The sequence below is a fragment of the Xenia sp. Carnegie-2017 genome, unplaced genomic scaffold (assembly GCF_021976095.1).
Source record: "Xenia sp. Carnegie-2017 unplaced genomic scaffold, XeniaSp_v1 HiC_scaffold_16, whole genome shotgun sequence".
Classification (NCBI taxonomy): Eukaryota; Metazoa; Cnidaria; class Anthozoa; order Malacalcyonacea; family Xeniidae; genus Xenia; species Xenia sp. Carnegie-2017.
Genome location: NW_025813469.1, coordinates 6,195,388 through 6,207,941, shown reverse-complemented (window position 1 = coordinate 6,207,941; position 12,554 = coordinate 6,195,388). Strand labels below are relative to the sequence as shown.

At 35.4% G+C, this 12,554-nt stretch overlaps 1 protein-coding gene and 1 long non-coding RNA gene across 2 annotated transcripts; both read right to left on the bottom strand.

Annotated features, from left to right (window-relative positions):
• Positions 1-1,507: 1,507 nt before the first annotated feature.
• On the bottom strand, positions 1,508-2,351 carry LOC124436893. Its single transcript, XR_006945532.1, has 3 exons — positions 2,301-2,351; positions 1,869-1,944; positions 1,508-1,573 (listed from the first exon to the last, which is right to left on the bottom strand). It is a non-coding gene; the product is annotated as an uncharacterized LOC124436893 (long non-coding RNA).
• A 221-nt stretch (positions 2,352-2,572) lies between these two features.
• LOC124435917 (calcium-transporting ATPase 1-like) lies at positions 2,573-4,275 on the bottom strand. The gene is made up of 4 exons (XM_046985847.1): positions 4,031-4,275; positions 3,198-3,306; positions 2,894-3,060; positions 2,573-2,627 (listed from the first exon to the last, which is right to left on the bottom strand). The coding sequence occupies exons 1-4, from the start codon at positions 4,072-4,074 to the stop codon at positions 2,573-2,575; spliced, it is 375 nt and encodes a 124-aa protein (XP_046841803.1). The 5' UTR covers positions 4,075-4,275.
• Between the last annotated feature and the right edge of the window lie 8,279 nt (positions 4,276-12,554).

Here is a 12,554-nt window from a genome sequence, read left to right as displayed (position 1 = left end):
GGCATCTAATTCCACCTGTGATAATGAATTTGATGTTGCTTCTTTTAGGGAAAGAGTAAAAGGCATGAACAATTCTGAAATTGAGAAGCTTATTAAAAATGTTTTTATTCCAGATATTCATTATGAATTCCTTAAATCTGCTAATGGTAGATGGTTTCAGTTTGACTGGTTGCAAGATTATTCCTGGTTGTGTTACTCACCCAAATTAGATGGTGCATTTTGTCTTCCTTGTGTTTTGTTTCGACACAGATTTCTAAATAAGCTTGGTAAGATCAAAAAGCTTTTTATTGAACCACTTAGATATTGGCCTGATGCTAAGGCAGCTTTCAAACCCCATGAAAAAGCTGTATCAGGGCTGCATTATGACTCGGATGCTTTGTATAAGGATTTTCTTTACCGATCTTCAGGTAAAATGAAACCAATTGATATGTTGTCAGATTCTAATTTAAAAAATAAGATTTTAGTTAATCGTCGTAAACTGGCTTCTGTAGTTGACACGGTCATTCTTTCTGATCAATTAAATCTGCCTCTACGCGGTCATCAGGATGATTCCAAATATCACCCTCATTGCTATAGCCATTAATTTAAGCATTTCTTCATCTTGCTCTGTTCAGTCTGTTAGAAATCTCTTGGAAAGATTAAAAGAAGTCGTAAATTTTTTCAATTCTTCTGATACAAGGCTGCTTCTACTAGAATCCAATATCATCAAATATTGCCCATACTCTTTAAAAAAAAAGGTTGAAAAGTGCTTGCAAAACTAGGTGGGTGGAACGCATTCAAAGTCGTGACAAGTTTGAGGAGCTATTTTTGCCCATCGTTTTCACACTTAGGGAGATGTACTACAATCTTGAACGCAAAAGCAATGTAGAGACATCCAGCAAAGCAGGCCATCTCTTTCACTTTCTAGCTAGTTTTGAGTTCATTGTTTGCCTCGTGATAACAAGATGCTTCTTCGACCTTACTCTTCCTGTTACCCAATGACATCGATAACTATCATACTAGATGGTATAAAATTGCTTTAGACTTAGCAGCGAAGGTCAATGTTGAAGAAGGTAAGCCTCGTACTTGTCATCGACAGATAAATCGCAGCAACATCCCTGCTGACCGCACTTCAGATTACTATAAGAGATCTATCACGATTCCTGTAGTCGATCATTTAAATTTGGAGTTAGCCAGAAGATTTGAAGAATCTTCTACTAATGTTTACTATGGTTTATATCTAATTCCATCCAAATTAATTTCTTTTCTCTCTCATTCCACGTCTGGATGCGCACGTTGGCAGGATAAGTTCACTTTATTTGCTACCATGTTTACTGATGATCTTCCAAATCCTATTCCTTTGGATGATGAGCTTGAATTGTGGGAAACATATTGGAAATCTAAGGAGCAAGATAGTCTTCCTGATAATATTAGTTCAACCCTAAAAGACATTAACTTTCATGGGTTTGAGTATATCAAAGTTTTGTTGAGAATTTTAAGAATCATTCCCGTAACCTCTTGTGAGTGTGAGAGATCGTTTTCAGTTTTTAAGGAGACTTTCGATTTTGTAGCCAGCCAAGAAGGATTATCAATGCTAAAGTTTAATTGAAAGTTCACAAATGAAAAGGAGAGCAGTATTTTACTATCATAAATAGATATGTTTGTGTACTTTTATTGATAGAGAAATAGACGGGGGGTTATTAAAGGGCAAAAATTGGAAAGGGGGTGCCGTTAACTTAGAAAATTTTTTTCGAGGGAGAATGTCGATAAAAACTATATTTTTCATATTTTTTTGTGTCAGAGGTTGAAAACGAGAATCCTGTACCAAATATCAAGCAAAAGATCATACAATAATTTCAAATATAATAAGTTCTCTGTGGTACGCTTACCAATAATACATAAAGAATAAAACGACAACTGTTTGCCCAAGGAATCCATTGTTTTCTGAAGAGGAGTTTTTGGCGGCTAAAACGTGAAGATAAAAACTTTGTAGAGATGAAAATAAAGTCTAAAAAGACGTTCGCAAAATTTACATTCAATATGAATGCTACAATGATAAACACTAAAAACATGATATGAAACAAAATTTGCAAAAAGTGAATATACATTCAAAACTGCCATGTGAAATTTTTTTTATCTAAACAGATGTTGTGTTGAACGGGAAAAATCAGGTGAAACATGACATGCAAAAATATTTCAATTAAAAACTTTCCGCGTATAGGATTAACATGTATACATTGTATAAAATTTACAAACATAGCATGTGAATTGTGAACGTTACGTAAAGACATTTGTAGAGTAACTGATGACAATGAAGAAACCTCTTCAGCTTTCATGACTTTGAAAACTTCACCAAACTGCGTGTGTTCGCCAGTCCCCGTTACTATCCCCTGAAATATAATTTTCAATGAGTTTAATTAATTTTCATTCATTAACAAAAGCAAAGATAAAGTAACGACAAAAAAAGAAACTGGAGCGAAACCTTCTCACGGTGAAGATCTTCGTGCTCATTAAAATCACTTCATAACACACTTAACATACATTTCCACCCTTTATCACCCTGTACTTGACAATATTTAATTATGTGGAGCTCTCAGTACCGAGAAAGAGTTTGAAAATTTTCATCTTGTCTAATGCCGTCGTTAGCACTAAATACATTTAAAGAGTACAGTTTAAATTGTACGACGGTCTTAATGGTAAGGCCCAAAGGTCTTGACTTCTGTTTTTACCAACATAACAATAACATCACTTCAGAAAAGTTCATAAAGTTGAATACCATCCCTCCATTCACCATTTTATTTCATTTAGAAAAGCACAGTCCCCCCCTCCGGCTACACAAGAGTCCATCACAGACATAACGAAATTCACACCCTCTAAAGCCTTTCCTTCCTACTACAACTTCAAAAAAACTCACCTTTTCGTTTCCACAGTGAACCAATAAATGCTAGTGCCCATAAATGCTACATTTTTTTGCTCTGTAACCCTACTGTTTTCTAAGGCTTCTGGTATTGATGACGTATCTTTCCTCTGGGGTTCAGTTTCACCAGTGAAGCTCGATTCATCAATTTCAAGGTCTACGGCCTAAACACAACAAAAATATCACTGTGAGGAAGACAGCTTGTCTTCATATGGGGAATGAGTGAGGAATTTCACTAAAGTTTTCAAAAAGAGTAAGGAGCTATGTATGTTCAGAAGCAGTCGAGTGAGAAACAGCTCACCTCAACCAATCGCATATCAGCTGGTACACGATCACCAGTAGCTATGACAACAATATCCCCACAAACTAATACTTTAGCAAGACAGTTTACCAATGAACCATTCCTAAAGCTAAAAATATTACCAATTTTACCAATGACAGGTTGGGGGAACAAGTTTTTTGATTTCTTCTACAGATTTATCCGAGCGATATTCTTGGACAAATGCAACAGTGACGACTATCAAAACGGCCTAAAAATGAAATAGCTCTCACTCAGGGTGTCAGGACCTTAGTCATGAACATTTTCAAAAATGATTCTTACTTAAGTCACTAATTATAAAAACATAATATTTACTTACCACTGTACAGCTTAGAGCATCATTGTATTGTCCCATTATAATGCTTACAATTCCAGATGCAAGCAGCAGCAATATCATAGGCTCTTTGAACTAAAAATTTATACAAATTTCTTTAATTTATATACTTTGCTAGAGTGAGTACATCAGGAGTGATCTGATGTTGATTCTCGAGACTTCTTATACTCCAGTCTAGTGTCCTTTGAAGTGATTTGATGTTGATTCTCGAGTCCTTTTATACTCCAGTCTGGTGTCATTAGAAGTGATTTGATGTTGGAACTTGAGTTCTTTTATACCCCAGTCTAGTGTCTTTACCATAATTAATCTGATGTTGAAACTTAAGTTCTTATATACTCCAGTCTAGTGCCCTCATCATAAGTGATCTGTTGTTGACACATGAGTACTTATATACTCCAATCTAATGCCTTTATCATTAATCTGATGCAGCCACTCGATTCCTACTAGAAAAATCTTAACAGTTTAAAAATAGCCAACCAACCTGATCAAAATATTTTCGCCATATTGGAACTTTAGCTCCCGCATCAAATTCGTTCAACCCATATATTCTTGCACGTCTTTCGGCTTCAGATTTGTCCAAACCAGTAGATACATGAGTTACAAAGTCCCTTTCTACATCGTCGATGGACATGCTAGACACTTTTGCTGATGGTTTAAACGGCAACATTTTAATCTCCCCGGAGTCTTACTCTTACTATCTGTTTCAGATTTCGAAATCATTTAAACTGTACAGTTTTCGCAAGCGTCGCAGACGAGAAGAAACTGTTAGCGTGTTTTCATTAATTCAAAACAACTTAAACAAGCCACATTACAGAAATTTTTAACTTTAATTGTGATAAATTTATTCGAGCATTCTATTTGCAAACATCACAATGATGCCGTTCGGTACTTCATGCAAGTATTTTTATTCATAAATTTCACGCTCCCGGAGGGGAGGTGGCTATATCCTTCCAAAGAGCTTATTACCATAAACTATTATTTGTCTTCCGATCAAGCAGAATTTATAATATTAATAATTAAATATAGACATGTATTCATATTGCCTATAAAATTTTTCATACATCGTCCAATTCCGCGAAGAATTTAGCTATCAATTACTGTATAGGAAATACTTTACCATCTAAACTATTTTCCTTTTTCTCCTATAAACCCCACCACAGTGCAAACGCTCTCCCCTCCCCCCGGCAGTGAAAAACCCATCACAATCATGACCATCATATCATTCCATAGAAAAATCCACCCGTGCTATAGTTCATACGCGCATTTAAGTCCATATGATTAATAGTGAGATGTTCACAGATCACTTCAGTAGTTCACAGATTCCATCCAAATTCCGGAAAATAAGATACTATTGAAAATTTTGTTTAACGTTGAGAATAATTACAGCCAAATATTTGTATATCTTGGCAAAGTTCGGTGTTCGTTGATATTTAATGGTAAATTTTTTTATTGATATTTTTGCATTGATGTAAAAGATCCTTTTAGGAAGATTGTTTTCCTCTTGAACACAATACATATAAACCCATATATATAAGGATTTCTGGTTGTATTTCATAGTTGATACATCTTGACATAGAATGCACTGACTGACAACGTCAATCAAAACATGAACGACTTATTATAGAGAATGTAAACGGTCCATATAAAACATCCGTTTCCCAAAAAATTAATGCCATTTCCAACCACCCAATCTTTCTCCAAGAATGAACAAACAGTGAGTTCTTATTAATTGTATTCATACAAATTCTATTAGTTTACATCGAAGTTTTGAATACTTGGCTTTCATTTGAAAAATTGTTTTGATTTAATCACATTTTATATTACATACGTATGATCTTATTTTAATTACAAAAAATTTCTATGAGAATATCAAGTGTACGCTGCTTGAAATTTTGTGCAAAGTTATTCCAAAATAGGTGGCAGAAGTCTATTTTGGAATACTTGAATTTCTTTCTGAAATTCTTCACTAAATTAGTGAGCGAGGGAACTCTCTAGTTTAGTTAGAATATTGTAAATAATCTTTTATGTGCATGTTTTTGTGTTTTTGTGCATGTTTATGATCATCTGCAAACACCGAAGAATGAAAGTCGAAGATTTTGTCTTCTCGAAACATGCCTTCTTTAAATTCTAATATTTAGTCCAAAAATAAGGAATAAAAATTGGTTTAACTTACACCAAAAAGCGTTGCTTGACAATGACAGGTTATAGCAGGGGCGGATCTAGGATTTTGGATACCATAGGCAAAACATTATGACGTCATTCAGTGCTAAACCTATGACGTCATACTTTGCAAAACATACTACACTATTTATGCTTTCGATAAATTGTTTAAATCAAACAGTCTAATCATTCAGCTATGCAGAATCTTGTAGATCTCAATCGTGTAAATACATAAAAACATTGTATATTTATACTTACATATCACAAGGTCGTTGATTTTCACTATTCAGAATATTGAATGCACACAAGACTGTTTCGCCCCATATCAGGGCTCATCAGCATGCCTAGGAACACTTTAACGCAAAACAAAAAATCGTGATCCGGCATGGACAGCCCTGTGAGAGCCGAATTAAGCAGACTGGTTATGGCGCCAGAAGTTCGCCTACACACCTTTGAAAAGGAGTTTGGTTAGAAATGGGTGACTATATGGGATATTTCATGGATGTGATATTGCTCAATTTTTCACACCATCCCAGTCAATTCCAACCCTTTACCCCCCACCTAAAATGAGCACTCTGGTTTTTGAAGGCGCCAGAAACTCGCCTTTCACACCTTTAGCAAATAGCAAAAGGAGTTTGGTTAGAAATGGGTGACTATGTGGGACATTTCATGGATGTAAGATTGCTCAGTTTCTTACACCATCCCAGTCAATTCCAACCCTTTACCCCCTAAAATGTGCACTCTCATTTGCCAACAAATGAGCAGAATGTAAATGTAATGTAATAGTCAAAATAGAGCTTTGTATAAAGAGTCTTTGTGAAGACTAAAATTTGGTGTAAGGAAAAATTATTCTATTTATGCTTAACAATTTTTGTGAAAGTAAATTTATGTCGACAACGGCCGAGTACCATACACGTACTCAGCAGTTTTAAGATTGGAATGTATATAGGGAAAAAAAACCTTTATCGGGCGAGCTATTAGTTTGATGCAAATTCTATTGACGTTACTATTGTGTACAACGCACAATAAATGGTTAACATATGGACATTTCAACAAAATAAAAAACTAGGATATGAATAAATTCATGCAAATTTTAGCCTTGTATTTCCAACAGCAAAAGTATTAATAACCTCACCAATATCTGGTACAATTTCCTGATGAATTTGCATCAAGGCCAAACCATTTAAGCGTTCCCCAACCATGGTACTTCGCTGATAGTTTTTTAAGTGTCCTAAGGGAAGAAATAGATCGTTCACATTCACAAGAGGTAATGGGGAGCGTTCCTAAAATACGTAGTAAAATTTTAATGTTTTCAAATCCGGCGAAATGAACAGATTTTAAAGTCTGGGCAATGTTATCAGGAAGGAGGCCGCAGTGGGTCTCCCAATAAGTGTACCACAACCTAAGTTCAGCATCTAAGGCCAAAGGATTTGGCAAATCATCATAATAAAAGTTAGCCACAGTTTTGAATGGCTCTTTCCAATCCACCCCATCTCTTGTCATGGACATCATTTTCGTCGGTACAATGCTAAGGCCTTTATAGACATTCACACTCTCAAGGTCGAATCGTGATTCTAAAGAAGATTGCAAATGATCTAGTAGAGGAAGAGTAATTGCACGTTTATAATACTCAGAAATGGTTGTGTGGGAATATTTTCCTGGTCGTTTGTTTGCGCACTGTTCTTGGTTTCCATTCTTCAATGCCAACTTTGCTGCCAGTTCAAGCGCTTCGTCATACCAGGTGTCATGATAAAAATCAGAGGAATTCCTCATGTTCACCACCTCAGTTTTCAAAGTTGAAATTAAATGAATACCATCCATTATATCGATACTCTTACCCTGTAATAACTGTGTTACTGGAAGAGTTGAATCAAGAATATTTCTCGTGATAACTAAAGCAACGACGAAATCAAACCTGTCAATAAGTTGAAACAAAGATGAGGCATCAGACTGAAGCGACGGTTTGAACTCACCATCTAGATTTTCAGACATATCGTTAAGGGTGGTGTATACAGGTACAAAAAGCTCTTGGAATGTATCTAAACCTTCGATACGTTCTACCCATCTAGTTTTGCAAACGTCTGTTAATCTAGTCTTTTTCGAGTTTGTTTCTGAATTACGTATATGTTTTTCAAAGGGAATATTGCGAGTTTGGGAAATTTTAATAAAATTAGTGGCATTGTTAACATGTTTCAACATATCATTGACAACACGTATACTCAAAGAATCGCAAATGGATAAGTTTAACCTATGACTATAGCAGTGTGTATAAAGAGCCTTTGGGTTAAGCTTTAAAATTTGAGCTGCTAGACCATTAGTGCAACCAGCAACTGAACCAGCCCCATCATAACCTTGCCCCCTACAATCATCTATTGATAAAGTCAGTTCCTTTAGAGCCTCTAAAAGTAGCTTGGCAAGTTGAGCACCACTTAGTCCCCACTTACAAAAAAGAAATGAAATGAATTCTTCCCTGATATTCATATCGGTATCAACAAAGCGCAAAACAAGAGACATTTGTTCTTTATGTGAAGAATCAGATGCTTCATCAGCAATAACAGAAAAAAACTTACTTTTTTTGATATCAGAAATAATCTGATTACTGATTACCTGGCCACAACATTTAATGATTTTATTTTGACTTGTTTTAGAAATATAACTTCTATTCTTACCACAATTCTTTAAATGATTTTCTAAAACTTTATCCCCTCTCCTAACTCCATAATTGAGTGTTTCAATGAAATTACCAACCCTCCAGATGAATAACAACCAACAGTAGGGTGATACTTGGAATCATCACGATGCCCACGAAGAGGTAAACCTAGACGTCCACAAAAAATGACAGAATCAATAATTGGAGATAGTATTTCCCTATTCTGTTCTATTTCTTTCTTGATACCAGCATCCATGATCATCTCGATAGGCTGCAGAGTACCTGATATTTGGGAACGCAAAGCATCAAAATTGGTGATGTGGATGCATGCAAACCGACTTCCCTCCTTTACTTTTTCCAGCATGTTGAGTGAAAGAGCATTTAGCATTCTTCCAATCTTGAAGAGGTTCAGTAAACAACTTTTTACTTTACTGGCCTTGCCTGGGAATCTATTGCCAAAAACACACGATAGACAATACGCACCATTTTGTGAAGGTGAATAGCAAAGCCATTCATGCTGGTCTAGCCAATCATGCCTAAATGATCTGCCATTAGATTTAGGAAAATGATACTTTTTATCTGGTTTATATACATTTTTTATCAAATGACATATTTCAGAATTATCCATACCCTTAACTTTCTCCCTATACAAGGAAACATCAAAATTATGGGTTAAAACAGCAGGTTGCATATCACCAGAAGTTGGAATACCAGGCAATAGTTCCTGGGATGATGTGTGAAGCAAAAGACTATTGGCTTTATTTAATGTCTGAGCAAGAGCTGCAGCAGAAGAAAAACTCTCATTGGGCATCCTTTTAAAAGTTGGTTGGGCAGCAGGCCTATTAGTTGAAGTAAAAAAATTTGAAATGTCAACTGTTTTTGGTGCAATATTTGGAAAAATTTTGACAAATTTTCGTTTCTCTGTTGTTGAGCTGCTAGAATTAGACTGTGTACAGGAATTAGACAATTTTCGCTTCAACCTGTGGGCATGGAAAATGAGAGGCACAAAATGATTAGACTGAAAAGTCTCACCTGGTTGTACAGATCCTTCATGACAAAACAAAATATTAATAGCATCCAAACCTCTTTGGCTTAATAAGGGCTGAACAATACGATTAAATAACAATTTATATCTACTTTCACCAGAATCAGGATAAAAGTATGAATTTTTCTACCTAAAACAGAAGATAGGCCCAAAATACAAAGAAAAGATGACCATTTCTGGTCATTACAATTTAAAATAGCCTCCTGTTTTACCAGTTCATCTGTTGTATATCCAGTGTCTAAACATTCTTTAGACACTGACAAAGGCAAAAGATTGTTTAAGCTTTGGGCAAAGTAATCACTGTGCTCACTTATAACAGACAAAAAGCATGGGTGTTGAGCATAAAAGCAGCATGAATAAATAGCTCAAGCGATGTTAAAATTCGCAAGTAGGGACCAATGCATTGTTACCTACCAGAACTAGGGAAGCTGAACTGTAGAGGCAATTGCCAGAAGCTTCAGATCTTAAAAAATATTCAAGAAAAGAAATTAATATTTTGTTTGGTAGATTGATTGCATTGTATGAATGAATTGCTGACTGTAGACAAAGATATAGCCTAGCGAAATTGAGATTTAACCATTTTACACGTATATATAAATACTACAATACGATATATATAATTATAATATATTTACCTTATTGCAGTACAAGTCTTTCCGTCATGAGCGTGCTTTGGCACATATATTTCAGCTCCAAAATTTCGACACAGAGTATGGTCGGGGTCATAAATTCTATCTAACAGCTGCTCGTTAGTAAACATAGGTCGAACGTCGAGCAATAAACGAGAATAAAGCTCATTAAGGCATTTTAAATCGTTTTTGGCCAACGCAGACTGAGCAGTCTCGTATAAATTACCACAACACAATGAAGACATTATAAAATATCACAAAACCGTAAACTGAGCACAGAGGCTGTTCAGAAACAATACGAGTGTATGTTAATTTTCAATTGCCTAATTTGCCTAGCTCAACTATGCTTATCAACAGCAATGATTGCTCAAGTTAGGCAAAAAAAATTGACCAATGAAAGCATACGGTTGCAAAAAATTGCCCAATCAGAATACCTATACACGATGTCAAGTTAGGCAAATTCATCTTGTTTTGGCAAATTGCTAACAACCAATCAAATGGCTAGATCGCCTTCTTGACTTAGGCAAAATGGCTGCTTTGCCTAACGACACGGAGCTTTATAGATAATCATACGCATCTGGACTACGATTCATATCAAAATTACGTCATTTAATTGCACAACATTTCTAAACAAAAGTCAGATGATTTGACTGCGATAAAGTGCTATTCATAGTTTCATAATTCGATAAATTCGTATCGAATCTAAGTCGAAGTATATTTTGGTAATTTCACCATAGGCACTTGCTTATGGTGCCTACCCCTAGATCCACCCCTGGGTTATAGCAATGTGGTTCTGAAAGAGATTGAAGCAGAGAAGATTTGATGAACGATACAAACAAATACATGCTTACATCTCTGTTCTGCTCTTCTTGATCTTATCGTCCTCTGCATCTGAAAAATACTGAGAAAAAAGTTGTAGTATGATGAAGCAAACAAGCAAACAACTGACAAACAAACACATACCGCAGTCTCAATCTTCATCGTTCAGTGCCATGAATAACTGTAAGAATAATGTTAAAATACAATCGTGACAAACTGAAGGAGCATATGAATTTTCAAAAACCAGTGTTTGCAGACGATCTGTCGAAATTTCTATCAAAACTGGTACTTTACGATTATTTCAGAAAACATCATTAAAATGCAAACATTTACAAGAAAGGTTTACTTTAATGGCACAAAAAATTACTGTCAAATTTTTCAAACGAAGTCAACATCTGAAACATAATGGACAGACGAGCATTCATGACGAGCATTCAACATAATGGACAGACGAGCATTCATGACGAGCTCTCAAGTTTGATTCGAAAATTTGGAAACAGTTTCCTCTCCCGAGGAATTATCTTTATGATTGCAATAGTTCTATACAATCATACAAAATAGCTATTTTGGCTAAATCATTTACCAAATATTAGAACATCACCAGAAGTTAAATTTTGTACTGCTTTGTAGACGCTGTTATAACATCCCTCAATATTATAACAGTGCAATCATAGGTACAACTAAACCCTAAATATTCAAAGCAGACGGCTAGTTTGACTGGCTCGTTATAATCATTTCACATAGATGTTGAGTTTAAAGATTTTTGTATTACTCTGCCAGCGTATTGCAATTTCTCTTTTCAACCATGATGATTGATTTATTGTAAATTAGATTTTGTTTTAATTTTACGCAAGATATGAGCGCAAGAAACACTCTTATATTAACATGCTCTAAAGCATGGTAACTGATTTGTGCTAACATCTACAAAATTACTCCATGGTATATAGAAGCGCCAGTCAGTTGTTGCACAAGTACAACACATCTCTTTACTACCAAATCCCCAAGTTAATGCCAAATCAAGCACGTGTCAGAACTAGGCAATAAGCAAACATAAGCTAGCTCTCTGTTGGTCGGTCGAATTATTGATATGGACAATGAAGAAGGATGTTTTGGTCGAAGGATGATCTGTTTCTTCCGTTAGCAACATCTTGAAGTCAACTCTGTTGTCTGGAAATATAGAATACGAGAGAAAGGAAATTGATTTTCAGTATCGGAAATCATCGCACCATGAACTAATTATGTTCGTTAATAAATCACTGACTATCTCTACCTGCTTTGTTACTTCTAGTACTTTATCATGGCTCTCTGATCAAATAATTTAGTATGCTCAGTATCATAAATTCTTGTGACACCCTGGCTCTGGCGTTCACTTCATTGCCATCTTTTATCTTTATCGTCAGTGATTCTCAACCGTGTACACTTTTAAATTATTTGTTTTAAAATTGAATTTTTAGCCTGTGGTTGTCATAGAAAAATGATTTTCCTCTTTTCAACTTCCAATGGCAAAGTTACACAACTAGAAGGTGCTGTTGGTGCTGTCTTTGGTCATACTAGTCTTACAGCACAAGCAAAAGTGATTATAAATTGTCAAACAAGACAGTATCAATGAAGGATTAGAGTCAACATGAGCATAAACAAAACAATATTCAAAAGAATTTCCGTTTTCCTGGTCTTTTAGGTCTCGCGAGAATACAAAATTGAA

What these genes read in the sequence shown, in the direction of transcription:
- LOC124435917 (XM_046985847.1), bottom strand. Translation starts at nt 4,074, where the DNA reads ATGCGGGAGCTAAAGTTCCAATATGGCGAAAATATTTTGATCAG. An exon ending in GGCGAAAATATTTTGATCAG is followed by an intron (nt 3,307 to 4,030) that starts GTTGGTTGGCTA and finishes TAATATTTTTAG; the next exon opens with CTTTAGGAATGGTTCATTGG. An exon ending in CTGATATGCGATTGGTTGAG is followed by an intron (nt 3,061 to 3,197) that starts GTGAGCTGTTTC and finishes TGTTGTGTTTAG; the next exon opens with GCCGTAGACCTTGAAATTGA.